At 53.2% G+C, this 22,640-nt stretch overlaps 1 protein-coding gene across 6 annotated transcripts in view; it reads left to right on the forward strand.

Moving 5' to 3' along the window:
• The window catches only part of RXRA (retinoid X receptor alpha), a 119,178-nt gene extending 103,796 nt beyond the window's left edge, over window positions 1-15,382 (forward strand). For all 6 annotated transcript variants that reach the window (XM_055720076.1, XM_055720077.1, XM_027809355.2 and 3 more), the window contains 4 exons: window positions 3,383-3,515; window positions 4,643-4,734; window positions 6,410-6,515; window positions 10,230-15,382. In XM_055720076.1, coding sequence (XP_055576051.1) covers window positions 3,383-3,515; window positions 4,643-4,734; window positions 6,410-6,515; window positions 10,230-10,377 — 479 coding nt within the window. In that variant the 3' untranslated portion in view covers window positions 10,378-15,382. The remainder of the gene's footprint in view (window positions 1-3,382; window positions 3,516-4,642; window positions 4,735-6,409; window positions 6,516-10,229) is intronic.
• The last annotated feature ends 7,258 nt before the right edge of the window (window positions 15,383-22,640 follow it).

Below are 22,640 nucleotides of genomic sequence, written 5' to 3' on the forward strand. Positions count from 1 at the left end.
AGATGTTTCCCTCTTCCCACCATACAAGCACTAGCTATCATTCTGTTTAATAAGGCTGACTATAGCCCAGATGTATGAATCTAAATACTTTCTGTATTTTTTTTATTGACTGTCAACTAGCATAACTGCATACCTCGGCCCTACATACAACTACCCAGTCCCTCTTGCAACCTCCCTGCAGTCCTTGACCTCAATGGTTTCTGGGCGATTAAGGCACACCAGTTACTGGTGTAGGTTTTCCACTCTTCTTATATTACTGAAAGGAGATTTTTATAGTCACATTTCATCTAGTGCTTATGGCAATAGTCTGGGAATGGAGAATTTGGGGGTTTTATTCTTGCTACAGGCTTGGCCAAGTCCCATGCCTCCCTGGACAGCTCCTGCTAGCTCTTCCGTAGGTGAGTGTGTTGCCAGAGCTGGCTCGGGGACCTCTAGAAAATGCAAAAACTGTATTTTTGAAGAGCGTCTCTAGAGCCTCTTGTGAGAGTGGATGAGCAGAGGAGGCATCTCTATAGAAATCTTTCAGGGCTTTCTGCAAGTATCGCAGGGAAGAACTGGTTTCAGACAAAAAGCTTCCTTTTTCTTTTGTGAAATGGAAACAAGACCCACAGCAACAGTTCAAGGTTTTCCTTTCTCTTTAGAAGAAAGCTTGTGAAAGCTGAACTGGAGATTTTCTGACCTGATGTTCTTGCCTTTGTGCTGGTGCATGTTATGACCGACTCCGAGCTGGCGTCCTGGAGGGGCCACTCCGTGGTACAGGAGGAGATGGGGCTGCAGACCCCATCACATCCCAAATTTCATGGTGGCTCTAACCCCCTGGCACCTGGAGCAGCTCCGATGGGCTCCCTGCTCCAAGCATCTCTGATGGGGCCTCAGATGACCTCCCCCAAGTCTTTTAACCAGTGGCTCTATCTATTATTGAGTGGGGAGAGCAGCCTGCTGAGAACAGCTGCCCATGAAATATTTAAGTATTAAAATTTAGCTAAGAGCGTCAGTCAGGTTCAGTCATGCATCCTTGGAGGCAAAATTAAGTGAAGCACGCATCTTTGGAGGAGCGGTGCCGGGTGGGCCGGCAGTAGCTTTCCTCTAATCCTGAATCATTTAGAAATCTTCCCTTCCTGAGTGTTTTGGAAGAGAAGGAAACCCATCTTTTTCCAGCCTGTTTTCCCTAGGTTTTCTTGTTTCTAAGCTTGCTGTGGCTGAGACAGGAATAACCTGATGTTTTCTCCGCGTTGAGGCCAGCCTGGCAAAGGATGCTGAGCACTACATCTCTGCAGCTACAGTTCATTTTGTAGGGCTGGTGGGGAAACTTGGTGGTGAGATGGATTAACGTGATGGTCACTGCGCAGCCAGGTGCCTTCCCTACCCCGGAGGAGCCAGAGCATCCCCGGAGGCTGGAGCCACCGTGTTTGATGAGAAAGGAGTCGCAGGAGTCAAAGGGATCTGCTCTGCTTCTCTAGAGCTTGGGCTGAAATGCAGAACTCCTTGGGTAGACTTGTTTGATCTCTTATCTCGGATTTGCTGCCTGTGGTTATTGTACCTAATTTTTCCTGCTTGCCTCTTTGTCCTGTCAGCATTTTGGGGATGCTCTGGTGAAAGCACCGGGTAGAAATAGGTTCCCCATTTCAGCCCAAATGTCCCAGCTCTAAATGGGAATAATTCATCTGGAGGATGCAGATTAATTCAGCGCTCCTTAGCAGGAATAAGCCCAGCACAGATGCTGGTGGCACCCCGCAGCCTCACCGCTTTCACATCTTCTTGACAGGCGGGAGGCTGGATTTGGAGCCGCTGGGGCTGTGCGGAGCCGCAGCAGAGGGGTGCTGGGTGATGGCCAAGAGGCAGGGCAGCGCTGTGAAGGCTGGTGCTGTGGAGGGACAGAACCAGCTTTGGTTTCTGTGGGTTGGAGCTGCATGGAGGGGCTGCGTGGGGGGTTGCTGTCGGTCTGCGTGTGATGGCTGGTGGGAGGCACCACGACTCTGGGAGTTGCTACTGAGCCGCGGAGCGTGGCTTTTGCAGGCTCCTGGTGCCATCACACATCTTCTCCTCCGTCCTCCTTGGGTTTCACAGTGTTGCAATCCCTCTGCAAGTGCCAGGCCTCGCCCAGTAAATAGCTGAATAAATGTTCCCGTGACTGGGGTGGAAACATTCTGCGGCCGCTTAGGAAAGAGTGAACTTTATTCCTTGTCAACATTTCTAATGGCACAACCCATGTCTGCAACAGTAGGTAAATACAGCACACGTGGACCTTGTATTTATTCCAGCCAGCGAGAAAAGATGTGTTTCTGTGGCTGGAGAGGAGGTGAAGGATATTGTTGTATTGCTTTTCCAGCCTGGGAAAAAAAATAAACCAAATATCCTAACATTTCTGGACCCTGCCAAGTAGCCCTGTGTTCTGGACAGCAGAACATTTTCAGGCCAGGTAAATCCGCCACGTGATGAGTGTTGCAGAAGACCCATCTTGTCTTACTGAAAATGCCTCTCCTGCTTGAAAGTCACCAAATTTCCACCCTTCAAGCTTTACAGCATTTCTTCTTGTGATGGGTTTGCTTCAGGCATTCTTGAACTCAGCCAGTAATGCATTTAAGAATTTGAAGTATTAAATTAAGCAGGGGAGCTGGAAGGGAGGTCGCATCTCCCGTCCCTTCCCCATTTGTAACCAACTCAAACTGCTCCCGTGGTGTCGGGGCTCAGGGGATTTATTTCCCTATCTCCTGAAGCAGCATGTCTGGTAACTAGTAAGACAAAAGCTGATTTCTGAGTAGCTATGGAAAGCTGTTAGAGCAGCAGCCGTGGACGTGGGACATCCACGCAGTGGATGGTGGCAGTGGCAGGTGGGAGGGAAGGCAATCCCTTCCAGCATTTATACAGCAGAAGCAACAAACCTGCAAGCAAGAGTTTTCCTGGTCCCGATTTACACAGCTGAATAATGGTGAATGAACTTCTGTGCCCCATTAGGGCCTGAAAATGAGCCCAATTAGCTGATGTAAAGCGTTAATAGGTTTTTAACTGCTCAGAGGCATGGCGTAGAAGGTCAGAGGGGGAGTGCAGGGCTCCACACCCACTCGTAGGTTCACGGTGAGAGGAGCAGGGCAGAGAGCTGTTTGCTCTGGTGCCTGCAAGGTTTATAGAGGAAACTACTTCCCCTGTTAGCCTTATATTTTTAGTGCATTTGTTCCTTAACAGTTTTTTCCTTCCCTGACATCCAAGAATGGGTTGGCTCCCCCTTCCCTTCCCATATCCAGCCACGTTACTCTAGCAAAGGCAGTTCTTGAGTGGTTTCCTCCTCTCTTTTTAGCACCAGGGAGGTGATGTTGCTGATTCCCGAACCCACTGAGGACCCGGTGGCTCTAACCTGCGGCCTTGGTTGTTTTCTCCTCCCCAGGGTGGAATGAGCTCCTCATCGCCTCCTTCTCCCACCGCTCCATAGCCGTGAAAGACGGGATCCTCTTAGCCACCGGGCTGCACGTGCACCGGAACAGCGCGCACAGCGCTGGCGTCGGGGCCATCTTCGACAGGTGGGCAGAGGGGAGGATGGATGTGGGGAGTGTATCGCGGGCCACCTTGCCTGGACATCCCCGGCTCTGTCTCCACACCAGTCTGCCTCCGTTCCTTGCGTTGCAGAGGGCTGGAGGGGTCGGATGGAGATGCGTTGGCACCGGGGCTCGTGGTCGGAGAAGCGCGGGCTGAGGCATGTCCATCCCACAGCATCCGTGGGAACGTTGTGGTCCTTGCTGCCGGCAGCACCGTTCGATCTCTCCTGTTAAACCTGTAGAAACCAACAGCCTGAAATAGTCAGGGAGCAGGCTGCCCAGCGCAAATCAAAGCCTCTTTCATGGGGTCCAGATGCCTTCTAATGTTACAAGGAGGCCACTCGTTCATTTCTTTTCATCTTTAATTGGACCAAGACACGATTTTATTTTCACAATGAAAAAGCACCAAAAATACCCAGCAGGTTCCACATGCGTTTCCCGAGGGCTCTTTAATCTTGTGCTTTGGGAAAGTGTTTTGAAGCCAGACTTCCAGGGCGTTTGACCCACAGCGTGGCTCCAGACGCTGCTTAAACGGTGGCTGGTTTCTCTGCCCGAGACTCATCTTGAGATGACTTAGTTGAAACCAAATCACCTTTGCTTCTTTGCTTTGCAAGGAAATTGTTCTTTGGACCTGGGTGACATCATTTGTTTCCTGTGAGGTCATAAGTGCAAGATCATGACTTCACTGCAGGATCTAACAGGAAAAAACTGGGCAATCAGTGGAAAATATTTCAAGACCGGCACCTGCAGTAAGAGCAAAGGGAGTAATAAAAATTACCGGCAGAGGAAATTGCTTTTAGATACCTGTTGGGGTTTTGTTTTTATTATTATTTTTTATTTTTAGACAGCTTTCTCAGGTGCCAAAGCCTCTCAGTGAATGTATGAAGCCAATTTTTATGGTCCCTGTTGTATCTCCGAGGAACTATTGATGTTCCTAATGAGCTATTTTTGATACAGGAGGAAAATGAGGGCATATCCTCAGCTGGTATAAGTGAGCGCTATCCCATGACTTCATTAACCACACGCCAGAGGACCTCGCTCTGGGTCTGACACCTGGATGTTTTTTCATTTCTTTTTAATGCTGACGCCTGTGATTTCTGTGTCCTTTGCAGAGTACTGACAGAACTCGTGTCAAAAATGCGAGACATGCAGATGGACAAGACAGAGCTAGGCTGCCTGCGAGCCATTGTCCTCTTCAACCCCGGTACATGCCGTTATCTTCTCTCCTGTCCTCTCTTGGCTGATGCCGTGTCCTTTTGGCTCCTTTTCTTACCTGTAAAGCTTCAGTGCAAATAACCGAGGGCACCCAGCTCCCGAGGACAGGGAAAGAAGGAAGAGAGGCAAGGATGAAAGTCAAATTAAGCGCTGCACGTGCATCTGCCACCTTACAAGCATGTCCTTTGCAGGTCAGGGATGGATCTGGATCCATGCCCAGTGCTGCTCTCCAGGCCTCCCTTTCCAAGGGGTGTTTTCCCCTTTGCAGAGGGCAGCATGGTTTCGCGGTCCAGAATATTCTCCGTGCAGGGCTCAGGCTTGGCTGGGACTCAGCTGCAATCATCCGAGGAGATGGCAAATGCTGCTTTTGGAGCCGACTTCTATTGATGGGCTGAGTTCTCTGCTGAGCTTGAGGGGCTTTGGCTTGATCAACGTTACACGGTCTTCCCATGTTTAGTTTTACAGCGACTCTGTAAAAAGAAAGTTCTGGTGCTTGAGGGTGTTGTCCCTGAATAGGAGCAAAAATGAATCTAGATATCCTTTAAGAGAAAAGTACGGATTAGAGCAAACTTAGAGCATGGATGTTATTGTCCTCAGTTTACCAATCTCAACATCCAAGGGCTTTTATTAACTGATTTTCTGGAAGAGCCCTCTGCAGACCTGGAGAGGGTGAAAGGCATGAAACGTTCTCATAAAATACACAAGAACTTTTATTTTTTGCCTGCAGTTTGCTTAGTTTTACAGACTCCAGGAGGCTTCGTGCTGCTGGCTTTTCCCCCTTAGCCCCAGCTGCCCAAGGGGAGAAGAAGGCTCAGTGCTGGAGTTGTCTCCGGTGTTTCAGAGAGCACAGCCCTGCTGCAGCGGGGGATAGACTGCCAGCTTGCAGACCCCTGTACAGCTCTCTTGCAGGGGTTCTCTGTATTTTGGAGCGGGTCAGTCCCGAGCAAAACGAGATGGCAGCCAAGGACAGACCTCCACATCTGTGGCCACCCCTTCCCCTCCCTGCCCTTGCAGGAGCGTGGTTTGTGCCCAAGCACGGCTCTCTGGTCTTTCCCACCAAACCCGGGCCAGTGCATTTCAGCAGGGTTTATTGCTGTTTCTGGCATTTGTTTTTCTGCTCACCCCCCTCCACCCCCTTGTAATCACCCGTAATTTATTGTCTGTAATTTGGGATTAGCCGTATATGGTAAAAGAAGGGGAATCTGGAGAGGTTCCCATCGTGCATGTGCTTGGCGATATCGATTGCTTGACTGTCCCTTTCACCTTACTAAAAACAGATCCTCGCCGTGTCGCGGGGGACCTGCCAGAGCCGGGGCTCTTTGTTCAGCTCTGCCATGGTGCTTCGTGCTGGAGGGAGAAATCCCACAAGCCCAGGGCTTGAGGGGGACTTAAAGCCTTTAAATGAGGGTCTGTGACCGCTGGAAGGAGTCAGAATGGTTGGGGTTGGGGTGTGAGATGGGGTAAACCACCTCTGTAGTCACAGGGCTTGAACACTCCCCAGGAGGTGCTGCCCCAAATACCGGGGTTCAGACCCCACATCCCCACTGTGCCCTGGTCTGGTGGTGCTGGGAGGGATGGGAGGGGCTGGGGGGTGCACGGGGGACTCCTTTCCTGCCTGGAAAGCCTGGAGGTTTTTGGCTGATGATCCTTTCGTTGCCTTTCAGACTCAAAAGGTCTCTCCAACCCGGCTGAAGTGGAGGCGTTGAGGGAGAAGGTGTACGCATCGCTAGAGGCATACTGCAAACACAAATACCCTGACCAGCCCGGGAGGTGAGTTGCTGGCTGTGCCCTGTCCCCCTGCAGCCTCACACACCTGCAAAGCCCTGTGCATTGGGTGCTGCAGCCGGTGCAAAGGGTCCTCAGGGTCCTGCACCTGTGTGCAGGTGCTGGCTCCTTCCATTTTGGACTGTCTGTTCACACGTCTTCTGGGCGTGAACAGTTCTCTGCAGAGAAAACCCACTCATTTCTACCTGCTTCAGCTTTGAACGTCCTTAGAAAATCCCCCTGTGAAGTGCAGAGAGGTCTTTGTTCCCGTGCCAGTAAATGCAGCACAGCCAGGACAAGGTCGGGAGTGACGAGACCTGAGGAGCTCCAGCTCCTGTGGCCGCAGCAGTGGGATGAGCGCATGGGGGAAGGGGTATCATTTCCCTTTTGGCAACCACGGAGAGCAAACCACAGCGAAAATAAGACGCACATGGAGTTAATTTTCAGTGGCAGATGAGCATCATTGCTGGGAAGTGAAAGCCTCAATTGATGCTCTTTTCTCCCCTCCCCACCTCCCCCAATCCAGCTGGGAATGGGAGGGGGAATTAGGAATGCTTTCCTGGACTGCTCTGGAGCTGAGTGGGCGCATTTTCCCAGTTACAGCCTGAAGCTGGCAACTGCCAGTTAAGTTACTGACAGTCATTTGAGAAACCAAGCAAAGCACTGGAAACTGCTGTTGGTGCTGAGGCGTGAATATTGGGGCAAACAGCCCCAGCAGCTGGGATTTGCATCTCACCTGCATTCCTGGTCTTGCGTGTCTGGATGGTTAAACTAAAAAAAGGATGCTTTTAATGCAGTGGGCGGATCATGCCCTCAGAAGTAATATCGGACTTATTTTTTTCCCCTCTTTGGGTACCTATGTGCTGGCAGATGTAAAAAAGATGTGTTGTTAAGGGGCTTCTTGGATGTTTGTGGTTGGCTTGTGGCAGGGAGAGTTTAGGATGAAGGTGCCATTGGGTGTGCTTGACTTTGCGGTGAGGAGGGGAAGTGAGGGATGGGGATGGTGCACGGAGCAGGGATGATTACCTCTCCTCTCCCGGGTGGTTTGTGTGGACCTCAGGCCAACTCTCAAGCTGATTCCTCTTCCAGAAAGCGTTATTAAATTGCAGTTCCTAAACAAATCCAGATCCAGAGCCTGGACTTTGGCCGTTCTGGTGCTGCAGAAGAGCTCTGCTCCCCTTGGGGCTCACAATGAGCAGCCAGCCATACCTGGCACAAGGACAGTTGCCTTGGGAATCGTGGCCAGCAGCTCTCCTGGATTATTCTCCAAGTGGGATGAACCCTTTGCTTCACACAGGTGTCCAGTGTCTGCAGCTGAGTCATCATGCTGCCCTCACGTGCCGCTGCTGGCTGCTGCAGGCTGGGGTGGTGCTGGGCAGGGGCTGGCATGGGGAGAGCCCCACTCACTCTTCATTGACCAAACCACCATGAAGCTGCTGTGCACACGGAGCAGGGTTGCCGAGCCACCAGTCAGAACCAGTTCCCCAGGGCTCTACCTCAATGATCAGCGATGTGTAAGGGAGTATTTTAGGTCCAGTAGCTGCACCAGTTGGTGTTTGGTCTCTCGCTGGCTTTGAATGAGCTTGGGCTGGGGACCTTCTTGTGTGATCCTCACACCCTTCTTTGGTGACTGTAAAGGATTTTGCACACTTAGGGCTGTCCGGAGAGCCGTGACTGAGCATTGCTGACCTTACTCCATCTCTTCCATGGTGCAGGGCACTGGTGGAGTAAGCGCAGGTGGCTTGGGAGGGTTAACTCGTGGGCTGGGAGTCCAGAGTTGCACAAGAGCTAAATGCAGCTCTCGGGAGCTCTCTCCATCCTCCTAGTCTCATGGCACAATGTGATTACCATCTGGGGCTGGAAACAAGTTCTTCCTGTGGTTGAGCAAATGCCTGGTGGAGCCGGTGGTGGGTGCCCTCCCCTGCTCCACGCTGCAGTGAGCGCTTGGCTTCCCCACCACTTCGGATGCCCTTCCGTGCATGACTTCAGCCTAGTGCCCGGCCATCGAGAGCTTGCGAGCACCATGTAAACACCAAAAGGGAACTTCTCTGCAGCAGCGAGACGGAGGGAGGCATTCCTAGGAAAAACCCAGCCGTGCTGCCCCTGCGCCAGCCCCTGCTCTTCTCTGCAGGGAGGGCACAGTGTGTACGTGACACCCAGCAGCCGCGGGGAATCAGGGCTATTTTCTCCCCTCCCTGGCACGCTGTGCTGCGGGCTGGTTATCTCACAGTTAAACATATCGGAGGGCTGGAGCCATCATCTGGTTTGGTTTAAAGTGAAACTTCCTGAATGGGCTGGTAGGACTGATTTGTTTTTCCTGGCTCTGCTCCCATCATCCTCGCCAGCTCAGCAAAAAAAAAAAAATAGGCAGAGAGGAGTGTGCATGCATGTGTAATGTCTGTATGTTTGTGCATGTTTCCCCCTATGCGTGTGTTTTCTAGAGAGTCCCCCTCTCCCTGGGCTGGTTCTGGCCTTTGCTTGTGTTCAAGCCTTGATTGTGCAGCAGTAAAAACAAACATGCTCCTGGCCTTTTAAAGGGCTTTTTCCTTGGTTTGAGAGCTCTTGGCCCAGGGAGGTGATGTCCCGCAGTGCCTGGGGTTGCTGCCTGTACTCCTGGGGCGCCCTGGCTGGCATTGCGGGGGGCTCTGAAGCACCCTCACAGGAGCCAGCGGTTTTCTCCTGGCTCCGCAGCCTCCTGCCACCCTCGGAGCCCAGCACACACCAGCCTTTCCCCAGCAGGGCCGGCTTGGCCCTCGGGCTTGTCTCCTTTGCCCCGGCTGGCTCCTGCAGCGCTGTCGGCTCTCCCCAGCCCCCCTGGCTCTCCCCTGCCCAGCTGCACAGCTTTCCTGCCTCTGGGCTCTTGCAGGCATCTCGGCTCTTGCAGGCATCTCCACTCTTGCAGGCATCTCGGTAAGACCTGAGGAGTGTCCCAGCCGGGCAGGGCAGGCTGAGGAGAAAGGGCTTTTGTTCGTCTGGGGCTTGTTGGAGCCCCGCGCTGGGCAGGGAGAAGGGGAGCACCCTGTGTCCTGACTGATTTGCAGCACTCCTTCCAGCTTTTGCATCAAAGCCCTTGTATCCTTCCATTGCTTCACCCCCGAGGTGCCTCCAGCCCGACAGCCGGGTTTCTGCTGCGCCAGCAGCCCCCGGGGCTCGGCAGCCAGCAGCTGAGTGGTGGCTGGCGGAGCTGCCTGGGAGGTGCTTGGTGCATGGAGCCAAGTGCCAACTAACCCCACTCAGCATCTCCTCCGTCCCCTCCCTGGCTGCTTGCCCCCTTCCCTGACCAAAGATCGAGCTGCTGAAGCTGCTTGCAGCACTGCCTGTGCTTGGTGGTGCCTCCTCCCTGTGACTGCAGTGCAGGGACCCCATGAGCATCTCGGGGTGCTCACTGAATGGTAATACATGTCCATGACGCGGGTGTGTGAAGCCAGTGGTGCGCCCCAGTGCAGGGACGGCTTTTCCTTTCTTATTTTACTCTTCCAGCTTGGCTATCGGTACGTTTGTTGTGAATACCCACCGTGGCTGCCTGATCTTCAAGGCTGGGGACATAATTAGTGATTTCTCTGCACAGCTCTGGGTGTAGCCCCATGACTTTGGTAGCAAAAGAGGTTGTGTCTGACTCCCAGCCCTTCTGAGCAGGGGCGACTGCAGAAGCTCTGGGGGTTGGGGCAGAAGCGGGGCTGCCGGTGGGGCGTGTGACCATGTCGTGTCTCCTGCCCCCAGGTTTGCAAAGCTCTTGCTCCGTCTCCCGGCCCTCCGGTCCATCGGCCTGAAATGCCTGGAGCACCTCTTCTTCTTCAAGCTAATAGGCGACACACCGATCGACACCTTCTTGATGGAAATGCTGGAAGCGCCCCATCAAATGACTTAAGAGAACTGCTGCTGGGTCAGTCCCTCGCCTGGCTGGGGTCTCGCGGGGCCCCTTCCTCTGCTTTCCTCTGCCGCTGCCACCCCAGCCCATCCCTCCCTCCTCTCCCCAGTGCTGGAGGCACCGTCTGATCCGGGGCGACCCCCTGCCGTCCTCGCCTCCTCGTCGTCTTCACCCTTGTCCGTTTGCTGTCACTGCTGCATCTCAAGACCTGCTCGCTGATTCCCTGCGCTAGATGTAGAGAAGTGGGAGCGGAGAGAGCTTGCCACCCGCCGCCCCGGCTCACAGCCCTGCCCCGGCCCCCGCTGTGCCATCAGTTTCGGGGTGAGCCACCAGCCGGGTTTGGCATCACCGCGGCCGGTGGTGCTTCCCCCGGGGCAGGAGCAGGGACGGGGACAGTCCCGGCCCGTGGGGCAGTGGGGTTTGGACAAGCCGAGGGGAGTGGTTGAACTTGCTGGATTGCAGCTGGCTATTTTCAGAGGATGGAGTTTTTGAAAAAGAGAAGAAAAAAAAAAAAAAAAAAAGAATTCTATTTTTGGTTTCTAACTATTATTAGTAGTCTCGGTAGTTACTTCGCGGAGGGAGAGGCGGGCTGGAGAGGCAGCCCGGCCGTGCCCCACGAATGAGTCACCCGTGGCTGCACAGAGCCTTCTCCTTTCAATTAAAAGCAGAGGATTTGGGATTGAGCTGAATCCCCCTCCAAATAATGAGGCAATGGGTGGCACAGGGAGCCAGGGCACCCTCTGTGCAGAGGGTCCTGCGGGCAGCACTACCTGAAAAATCCCTTTTTGCTGTCCCAGAGGGCAGCTGGGCATCACTGCTCTTCCCAGAGGTGCCTCTGCGCTTGGTGTGGAGCTGCCCACATGAACACAAGCTGGCTGGAGCACTTACTTTAAGGCTGTCAGGGACTCAACATCACCATTCCCCAGCTCACGGGGTCTTGCTGGGACCCCTGCCCTCAGCACCGTGTCCAGCACCCTGGCACAGACCTCTCGTGAGGCTCGGTCCAGCCTGTCCGGCCAGACCTACGCTTTATTTCAAGGGCTGTTGGCGCTGGAGCAGCAGGAGCTGGCATGTCAGCAGTGGCTCCTTGGTTTTTTTGATCCTGAACGTGGTTTAGTGAGGTTAGAGGGGCATTTCCAGCTGGTGGAGTGGGCTCGACAGAATGCCCCCTCTGTGCCCCACATGGCAGCCCCGGGTACTGGCAGGTGTTTCCCCTGTGCGCCCTCGCCTCGCACGGGGGTTTCGGCTCACCTGGGAGGCTGCTCCTGTTGATTCAGCAGCTACCGTGCAAAACACTGCAAGGCAACAATTAGTGGGAGTACTTGGCCAGGCTGGTAATTTTGGCTGTTAATTAGTGGTGAAGCAAGAAGGGCTCCCCCTCCCCTGAATCTCCCCCCGTCGGGCTGGGATGCGGGGGCTGAGAGGTCCCGACTGGGTGGGGAACCCAGCCCGTCCGGGATGCTGAGAGCACCACAAGCACCTTAGCTTTTGCATGGTCCTTTCTATGAGTCTTGGTGTGACAGCAGGGAGATGGGCAGGGTTTTTTGGGGTGTTAGGGACACCCAGGAACCTGCCCACACCCCATGGGATGGGATTCCCTGAGGAGTGCCTGGGGAGAGGAGGTCAGCCAGGGAGTGCTTCCCCCTCACCTCCCCATTTCACCCTCCCCAGTGGCCCACTGAAAGAAAGTGAGTTAGAGAAAAAAAAAACAGAGCAAGCACTGAGGGATGTTGGGGAGGGTATTTCTCCCCCTTGGCAGGATGGACTGTCCCGAACACACCATGGGATGGGTACCCAGAGCCAAGAACAAGGTGCCTGCGGTTGGCCTGGGGCCAAGGGCTTCCATGTCTTAAACGGCAAACTCTTAGGTCCCAAAGGTATTTCTCTTCTTGCTCTCTGTGGGTCGTAGCTGGCTCTTCAAACATCTTTGTGCCTGGAGTGGGATAGAGCAGGGCCCATGAGACCATCTCTCTTTTCGAGGCGGCACAGTTGTCACCCGCCTGTTGTCATCCCACCTGGCAGCTCGAGTCCCCGGCTCCATCCCCTGCAGTTAACCAGGCCATCTCATTGCTAAATAAATACTCAGGATTTCAGGTCATAACTTTCCCTTAGGCTGGCCTGGAGTGGCAAATCCACAGAGGCAGGGAAAGTGTTTTGGCTGTGTTTCTCCAGCAGCCTGCATGCCGCCGAAAATATTATTAAACAGCTTCACCCTGCAAGAATTTGCCAAGAAAACTAGGCAAAGAGAAATGAAATATGTAAAGGGTGCCAGTAAACACGAGCAGGCTGTTCCTTGCCAGCGTGGGGCTTGCAGGGAGGTGTTTGCTCCCAGCCAGCCGGCACGGAGTGAAACCCGCAGCCAAACCAGCCCTGGCAGCCCCCAGCCCGGCTTTTGCCGGCAGAAAGGACCCCAGAGCTCCCTTGCTGGAGAGGATGAGGGTGCTTTGGGAAACAATTGGTGGACATTGCACTAGAATAAACCCACTGTCCTTCTCCATTGGGTGGAACCACTGTTTTCCTGACTGATGGCTTGGAAGGGGCTGTTGGGTGCTGGGTGATGAACTGGTGTGGCTTGCAAGGCTCTGGTCTGGCCAGCTGCAGCCCTGGGCACTGCTGGGCTGGAAAGCAGGAGCTCCCATCCCATCCCATCCCATCCCATCCCATCCCATCCCATCCCATCCCATCCCATCCCATCCCATCCCATCCCATCCTGTCCCGTCCCGTCCCGTCCCGTCCCGTCCCGTCCTGTCCCGTCCCGTCCCATCCCGTCCTGTCCCGTCCTGCCCCGTCCCATGCCGTGGCATCCATCCTGTCCCACCCCACCCCATCCCATCCCAGTTAGCAACTGACCCAGTAACAATGAACTGCCACAAGCCGTGGGTGTCCTCAGCCAGTGGCATGGTGCAGGGGGGGAGGGCGCTGCGGGCCAGGGGCTCTGGGTCAGGACGTGTGTCTCCGTGCCTCAGTTTCCCTGTGGAGTAGCACACAGCCTCAACATGTGCCCCTGGCAGAGGAGGCTTTTGGGGAAAGGCTGAGCGTTGTCCCTGGGCTTTTGGGGTTTGGCCCTTGTGTTGCTGTAACCCAGCATCCCTGCTGCTTTCAGTAAAGCTCTTCTGATCCCCCCGGCAGCCACGCTGGGCATTTCAGGTTGCCAGCAGGTCCTGGGTGTGTGTGATCAACCTGCAGAGTGCAGACCCCAGCCCACCCAGCGCCTCCCCCTCCAACATCACCAGCCCAGCCCTCCCCAGCAGAAGGAAAAGTTTTTGTGCGTCCAGTAACATCTGCCACAGCAGCCTTAAAGCAATGTGCTTTTGCATGAGTTTGAGTCTTTCATTTGTATTCTTTTTCACTTTGGGCTTTTTTTTTTTTTTTTGTCCTCATCATAATAATTATAAATATACTACGTGCTTGTTTGAAGAGGTGATACATGGTTAAGAGAAAAAAAAAAGGCACATTATTCACTAGAGGGGTAGGACTTTCATTTAACCAGATCTTAGTAGTCTTGTAAAAATCTGGTTTGATTAGGGTGATCTATTTTTTAATATTTTTTTCTTAAATTCCTTTTTTGTTGGTGGGACAATCTTTAATTTTCTAAAGATAGCACAAACATCAGCTTTTCAGCCACCCACCTGCCACCCTGGATGTTCCTCGCTGCCTTCTCACGTGTGTGCGTTTCAACCAAGCCCTAACCCCAGCGGAGCCGGATCCAGCACCCCCGCGGGCCACCCCGTGAGGATGCTGTGGCTTCCCGAGCATCCATCTGCACTGATGGGCTGAGCACCGCTGCCGGGTGGGACCTGTGGAATGGAGTTACGGGCAAAGGACCTTCATCTCGCCAGCACCCATGGCTGTAGGAAGCCCACCCCAACCCGCTGAGCTCACCGGCAGCTTCTCTGCACTTTGGGACCCGGGGGCCCCCCCGTCCTCACTGCCCACCCTTCCCCGCCTGGCCGGCTGGGCTCAGCTTCTGGTCATGGAAGGGGCTAAGGATGGTGGGACCGTGGCTCAAGAGCTGATGCTGTCCCCATCAGTGACGAGCGTGCATGATCTGGTTTAAGTTGATACATATGTGCGTGTGTATACATGTATGTACTGTAGATATATACACTGTATAAATATCCTCACTCACATATACATATATTATAACTGTAGCAAGTACAGACTTTTTGTGGGTTTTTTTTGTTTTAAGTCAATTCTGTTTTCCAATTTTTTTCTTGGTTGTTTTTTTGTTTTTGTTTTTTTTTTTTGCTTCATGTAAGCAAGTACATTGTATCTGAAGCCCTTTCCTAATTGGCAGATGCCAAATCTGGATCTTTATTCCGCGAGACAAAGGAACTGCATCTATTTTAAGATGCCTTTTGTTTTGTTTTTTGGTTGTTTTTTTTGTTGTTGTTGTTTTTCTTTGGAGCAGCAGGTGGTTTTGAGTAAAAATAGCTTTAGCAATTCCCAATACTTAGTGATGGATGCCTTGGCTATGGGATGCATAGATAAAAAATAAAATACATTAAAATTTAGAATGACAAAAAAAAAGAAAAGATAAGGAAAAATATCTAAAGCATCAATAAAGTTAAAATCTATTTTTGTACAAATGTAATTTTATCCCTTACGTATTCTTGGATATTTTCTTTCTGGATTGTTTTGTTTCTTCTACAGAGATTGTTATAAACTCTCTTATTTTCTCTCTCTCTCTTTTTCTCTCTATAAGTGTTCAGCCACAGGGATAGGGATCTGGAGAAGAGGGAGAAACTTTTGACCGTGTTTTAAAGGCTTTATATGAAATCTCTTTTGAAGTAATTTTTTTGAATGAACTTTTTATTTTTTCCCCCACTTCCAAAATCTTTTTTGGGGGGTAGTGGGGTGGTGGGTGGGGAAGGGTGGGCTGGACTGGGGGTGTCTTTTGTCACGTATATCTGGCGTTCCCGCAGGTCTGTTTTACTGTGAAATCACTACCGTATATAATTATTCACTTTAAAAAAAGAAAAAAAAAAAAAGAAAAAAAAAAGAATTGCTGCTGGAAACGCCAGTATTTTGATGAACAGTTGTATTAGAATTGTGGAAAAACAAAAGAAAAAGAAAAAAAAGAAAAATAAAAAAGGAGAAAAAAAGAAGAAAATATATGAGCATTTTAAAATATAACCCAGTCCAAGACCTTTTTTGTTCTTCACTGGTGTGTCTTGAGCTCTTCCTTCAGGTGTCCCCACTGGGGGGCTGTGTCTGTTGGGGTCCCCATTGCCCCGGAGGGTCCCCATTCCCAAGGGACCATCCCTCCTGCTCACTGCGAGGCCGTCAGAGTAAATCCCACCCAGCTGTAAGTATGGAGCAAGGGCAGACCATGGGGGGAACTCCAAGACTTGGCGAAGGCGAAATTATTTTCCTTCCCCTCAGGAATTTCCCTTGACTGAATTTCAGATCCCTTTGACATCCCCAGCTGTACCCAGGTAGGGACCACATTGTTCCCTCCAGCGCATCCCCCTCCTTGTCTTGCAGCAAACGGGACAAGTGGCCGTTGTGGCCACCGGCATGGCCAGACACCCGAGGGGTCCAGGTGCCTGTGGCTAGTGGCCTTTCCCTGCATGGGTGGCAATGGGGTGACCGAGGCCACCCTGGGCGCATCGCAGAGCTGCGGGCAGGGACAATCCCAGTGCCATCATGGGACACCGCATGGGACATGGGCTTTGGGGGACCCTCTGACCCGGGGGCACGGGGCCACAGAGGCTGGGCAGCACCCCCAGGGTGCAATATATGAGGGTGTAGTGACTTACCTGCGGTGTACGCGTGGGGACAAGGGGCTGTTTTCCAGCCCCCATCCCTCCGGGAGTCACACCAGTCGCCTGCGGAGCGGGAGCATTGCTGCCAGGGCAGTGCTGGGAGCCCGGTGCAGCGAGTGCATGCACAGGAGCCGTTAGCGTTGGCCTTGGCTTAACCTGGATTTGTTGCCAGGTAGAAACAAGATTGAACTTGCTCTTGGGTTTACAGCGGAGATAAATCCTCCCCCGGCGGCTGCAGAGCCGGTCAAATAGAGCAGGAAAAGAAGAGTTTCAATTTGGTTAGTGACGATCCGTGCTGCTAACTTGGCCGCAATATTTTTTCATTTGGAAAGCCCTGGGAGGTGGCTGGAGGAGGGCAGGGGAAGGGGCGCAGGGGGTTATCCACCTCGGCAGCAACCTGCTGCTCCCCATTACGGGGCAGCTGCCCCCTCCCATCCCCTGCCCCGCTTTGGGAGACCCCAGGGAGCAGGGAGCACCCAGCTGGCCACATCACACATCTGATGGCTCATGTTGCAGAGGGTGGTTATGTGTCTTGTTAACCTCCAGGCAGCAGTTTATGTTTAGAAAGTAAATATTTACCTCCCTTCCTCAGGGATTATTTTCCCCCAGCTCCTGGGGTGGAGCGAGCCAGGATCCGTGGGGCAGCGCTCGCCGGGATGCTCGCCCTCCTGCCACGGGCTGGCTGGGTTACCGCTGCCCACTGGCTCGAAACCCACGCTTTGCTTGGAAAATTGGCTTTGCTTCTATATTTAAAGATGCTAATAACAGAAAGAAAAGAAAAACTAAGCTGGCCACTGTTTATTTTTTTTTCTTGTGGGTGATTGCTGCTGTGCTTGCTGCTGCCTGCCGGGAAGGCAGAGGGCTTTCCCAGGCCCCCAGACCCAGCTTTAGGGAAGGGCTCTGCCCCCCCTCCTCTGCTGCTGGGGAGGGAGGAGGCAGTTTGCAGCCTTGGCCAACTCGTTGCTGTTTCTCCAGCTTCTGTGGGGATCAAAGTGCCTGTTTTGACTCCCTTCCTGATTCCTTGATAACAGATGATTGTAATGCAATTAAACATCTCACACATGCAATGGCTTGGGGCTTTTGTTTTGTCTCCGGGCTGGGTGTGCATGGGATTCACCCTTGCCCTGTGAGCAGCACTGAGACATGGAGCTCAGGGATGGCACACACAAAGGGGTCCAGAGCTCTCTGGCTTATCGGGAGCCTCCTAATACCAGATTTCCCTTAATCCTGAGCTCCTGGAGGCATGGGATCAGGAGGGGAACTCAGCTTCCCCCGCAAAATGCTATTCTTGCTCCTCTGGGTATTTGAGGGGATGCAGAAGGGAAAACTCTGTGTTGGGGAGTGCAAAGCATGCTTGGGGTGCTTACGCTTGGAAATGCATCTTACTTGTGGCACCAGGCCACTTAATTTCTGTGCATTGCTGGTGCTGACAGAGATGGAGTGAGGTGTCAGCAGACTGTTTTGAAATCCTTAAGAGAAGGGCTCTGATCCTGGTCCTCTCTGCCTGAGTTCTGCAGCAAGGAGGGGCTCTGCAAATAAATAAAGACAGATGAGCTCTTTCACTGGTAATTTGTCACTTCATAATTGCCAAAGAAAAGCAGGTTAGTTTTCTCCTCCTGACCTCTCTCAAGTAGCCTTTTCACCCCAGCTGGCCCCGGGGCCAGGGTCGGGGTCTCACTGTGCCCCCGCAGAGCAGCCTTCCCCCCACGCTGGGGCTGCAAAGGGCACCTTGGCCTTTTGCATCACGTTTCCCAAGCAACATCTCCACGGGTCTCCCCATGGCATCACCAAGTCGTACAGACACCCACCCCCAGGCGTGCCCCAGGATGCCTCCACCGCCTCACCCTTGTGTGGGTGAAAATGGGACGAGATGAGAGCACTGGGATACTAGTACGCAGCCAGCTCGGAGGACCTGGGGTTTGGTGTCAGTCCCTGTTTCAAACAAAATTTGGGGCTCCAAGAAATGGGGACACACCTGAGGACCCGGCTGATCGCTCTCCATCACCCCAGTGGTCCCCTCTTCATCCTCAGCTCCCCAGGGCAGGTGGGAGCTGTGCTCCAGGCGGTTCCCTGGTGGGGCTTTGGGCTGGAGCCCCCCGGGGTGGTTCGGTTGCTGGCAGTGACCGTGGTGGGCATGGGGGCGCAGGGCAGGAGCTGAATGTGGAGAAGGCTGCGGGCCAGCAGCTCTCAGGAGCCGGGCTGATCCCCCCCGAGGGGGTGGGGGGGAGTGCCTCGGGCAGCCCCCGGGGGGCCGGTGGGGCCGGTCCGAGCAAAGAGCAAAGTGCTGCTGCCACCTCCCGACCGCAGCGAGCCCAGCGAGCGGAGCGGCTGCCCGGGGTGCCCGATCCCCCTGCCAGGGTCCCGATCCCCCTGCCCGGGATGCCCGGGATGCCCGGGATGCTGGCTGCACCTGCCCTGGTCCTGCTCCCCCTGCCCGCTGCCCCTGTGTGGGATGCCCGGGATCCCTGATCTCCCTGCCAGGGTCCTGGTCTCCCTGCCCGGATCCCACTCCCCCTTCCCGGGATGCCTGGGGTGCCCGCTGCCCCTGCCCGGGTCCCACTCCCCCTGCCCGCGATGCCCTGGATGCCCACTGCCCCTGCCTGGCATGCCAGGGATGCCTGATCCCCTTGCCAGGGTCCCGATCCCCCTGCCCGTGGCTCCCTCTCCCCATGCCCAGGGCACGCCCCAGCCTGGAACAGAACAACTCGTGGAAAAAACCCTGGTGTTTTGGTTCATCACTTGCTTTTGGCAGCCCCCTGGAAGGCTGTGAAGTCTGTGAAGCGCTCTGCCTCCCTCCCACGCTCCCTGGTGCCATGCATGGATATCAGGCCTTTCTAAACTCATCTGCTGAGCACCTTTCTGTCCCTGAAAGATGCTCTGCTGTTGGTTGCCTCCATTTCCTTCCCTTCTCCTTGCCCTGACTCTGAAATTTCTTGCCTGACTGAAATTTCTTGTTGCGGAGAGTTGCACAGATCAACAGCCCACCACCTAAACCACTGTATCTTAAGTATTTTAACTAATTTTTCCTTCAAAGTATACAAGTGCCTACTTTTTCCTTGCAGTATGACAAAGGGTTAACAAAATGCTTAAAGTAAAGCATTGCCTAAAATGAGTATCCTTCTTTTCCAAAGAGCCTAAGATCCCAAGGCACAGGCGAGAAACACTAGCCACAAAAATTTTGCATCTCTTTCCCTTACAACACTGGCAGTGAAACCTTGTTTGGCTTCATATGCAAGATTTTCCATACCGTGCTCCAACGCAACTCAATTCCACTAAGCCCACATCTTGTTTTTCTACTGACAAAGTGAGGTATGATTCTTGGCTCGGTGATTTTCTGCTGTGGAAGACTAAATGAAAAGATGCTTTTAAAGCTCATTCACTCAACACTCAACCCAAAACCCAGGGGGAGGGTCAAATGGAAATTCGCTAAAGTTATCAGACGGGCTCTCTGCTGTATTTCTTTTATGGTGGGTATTAGGCTGAAGAAAATTAAATGAAGACACAAATGTTTGCTGGGATACAGTTAAAGGTAGAACAGCCCAATGAGTAAAACAGCCAAGTAATTTAATTTATTTTCTTATAAAAAGCTTGCGTTTGAGTCATTGTGATGAGGACTCAGCTCTTGGTGTTCATTTTGTCTGGACCTTTTAAATTACAACATAAAAGCACGCTACCTTGTAATAAGTGCAGCCACATCCTTTGCCATGGTAGGAGCTTGTATGAATTCACAGCAGAGCCAGAGCAAGTCAGGGAAGGAGGCAAGAGGAGGGAGGGGGAATCGCTTGGCTCAAAGTTGGCCAGCGAGCCAGGAGTGGAGTGGGAAGGGTGCTCCCACCCAGCCCTGTGCGCCCACCACCCTCCTGCTTTGCTGCTTGTGAACTTTGCGGGCTGGAGCCTGTTCCTGGGGCTCCTGCCCCTCTCTGCCTGCTTGCTTTACGCTTGTCCTGGTTGTGGTGGGAAAGGAGCAGGGCTATGGCACTGCCACCATCACAGGGGGATGGGGGGGGCCTATGGACACTCCTTCCAGGAGTGGCTGGAGGAGCCAGAGGGCTTCATCTCGATGGCAGGGAAGGTGATCTCCTATGTCCTGGTAGAGCCTGGGAGGAGGTTACGCTGCACGCAGTGAGCAGAGGAAACCTTTGCCCCTGCAAAAGGAAAAGCCTTTCCTCACCCCTGGACTGGCAGTCAGATGGACTCTGATCACAACGTGCCACAGGAGGAGCAGAGAGGAATGGCACTGCTTCCCACTCCCCGAGTCTCCTGCCTGCCATCAGTTACTAGCCAGAAGCCATCTTCTGTGCTCCATCCCTGACCCATCCCTTCCCCATCCCTGCTCCATCCCTTCCCCATCCCTTCCCCATCCCTGACCCATCCCTTCCCCATCCCTGACCCATCCCTTCCCCATCCCTGCTCCATCCCTTCCCCATCCCTGACCCATCCCTTCCCCATCCCTGCCCACACACTGTGGGCAAGCGAGGAGGCTGAGTGGGGCCAGGTTGGGAGGGCTGCTCCTGTGTGTCCACAGCCATCAACATCTGCCTCCCCTCCCAGCTCGCTGCCTGAGCAGACGCATCAGGACGTGGGTTCCTGGGCGATCCGAAGACATTACCTAATCCTCTGAAACTGGATCCTCCCGTCAGACTCCTGTTGGATGAGAAAAGCTTGCTCTGGCCTGTCTGTTCCTGCTCCAAAAATGTTTCCCTCCTTATGGCAAAGAATGTGCTGTGCACAATTTCCTGCTATCTGGAGGGTGGAGGTGGGTCCCCAAAGACCCTGTGGATTAACCCCTGCCTGGAAGGATCTGGTTTCCATGTGTAAATCTTGTTTCTTTTTAGGTGACCACTGTCTCTGCTATCTTTCTCTGCTGTAAATTCCCATCACTTCTGTCCCAAGCTCTCCGCCTTGCCCCTTGGAAGAGGCTCATGGACAGGAGATTCCTTCAAGCACATCGAAAGTGCTCACCACAAATTTCAGTCTCTGCATTGCAAAACCAGTACAGCACAGTTCAGGCAGTTTTTAGCCCTGACCTTATACAGCACCATGTCCCCAGGCACAAACCAGACTGTTCTGGTGACAACAGAGAGAGCAGGGTGAGTCTCAGCAGCCAATCTGTGGTAGCAAGCAAGGGATGAGCCACATGGAACTTCCCCACATGTGGAGCTATTTGGTAGCTGTGGATTCACTGGTGTCTAATGTGGGATGCTCCCATACAAGAACAATCTGTAATGGTGTGAGAGGGTAAAATAGGGCCAAGTGTCCAGTGCTTCCTCTGATGTGTGTCCCTTCTATGTCACTCGGTCCCTGCAGGGACTGTGGCAGGAGAAGAGCTGGGTAGGATTTAGGAAGGCCCCTTGAATGGCTTGGTAAGATGCATGCAGCCCGTTTCAGCATCCTCGCTGAGTGCTGGGGGCTCTCTGAGCACCTCAGCCTGCTGACAAGTCGGAGGAAGGCTGGCATGAGAGACAATTTGTGGCTAGCTATTTGCTGTTGTCACTCCAACCATTTTACCTTAAGAGGCAATAAAGATGAAAGCCAATAATAAGCAGCCAGCCATCATTTGGAGGGGGGGAAGGCTGTAATTTACTCTTCCAGGGCTGCAGGGAGTCCATCTGAGGCCGGTGTTATTGACAGAAAGTCTATATGGTTTGTTTCTTACAGTACTTACATGCGCTTAGAGCAGTTGAGGGTGACATTTTTAAAATCTAAAAATATACAGCTGGTAGCAAACTTTCAGCAGCATGGAGGGGAGGAGAAGGATTTATGCCCAGAAGGTTTTGAACTTTTAAGAAAAGTACATTTGTAGAAAAGGTTTTAAAGGGCTTACAGGAGGGGAGCAGCCCCTGGGCTGCTGCTGGCTGGGGTTGTCACTGGGGTTGCTGGCTTTGACCACTTTGCTGAGGGACCTTGTCTGGGGTGAGACTGTCATACCCCCCCCAGGAATGTAAATCAGGAACGACACTGTGAGGTCAGGGAAGTTACAGACAGATCAAATAAAGGGACCAGGTGCTTTTGTGCAGCCCTGGGTTGTAACCAATAAACCAGGCTGTGCCTCTAAGGAGAGCCTGGGGTGAGGGGGTTGTGCTGTTGAGGAGGACTGTCCCCCAGGCAGCCACCACGGCTGCGTGTGAGCAGAGCACACTGCTAATCCTGCTCTGTGCTCTCTCCTGCCGCGGTTCTGTAGCATCTCCTGGACCAGGTCAGCCTGGGAACCGAGGGCAAACCCAGCTGTGGTGGGAGCAGGCACATCCCCTTCGATCTGGTCCAGAGGACAGGGCTACCATACAGTCTCCGTGTCATCCCAGTAAACCCAGCAGAAATGAGGTTTTTAACCTCGAAGGAAGATGATTTGGATTCTCATTTTCTTCTGCTCAACGTAAGCAGTAACCTTGCTGACAGCAACGCTTTCCCTGGCTCGATCTGATGAATCTGGGGAACTCGGTGATTAAGACCTATCGTAGCCTTTTTCACAGGGAGCTTCAAATCCTTCCTTCTCTT

The sequence above is a fragment of the Falco cherrug genome, chromosome 9 (genome assembly GCF_023634085.1).
Source record: "Falco cherrug isolate bFalChe1 chromosome 9, bFalChe1.pri, whole genome shotgun sequence".
In the NCBI taxonomy this organism is placed as follows: Eukaryota; Metazoa; Chordata; class Aves; order Falconiformes; family Falconidae; genus Falco; species Falco cherrug.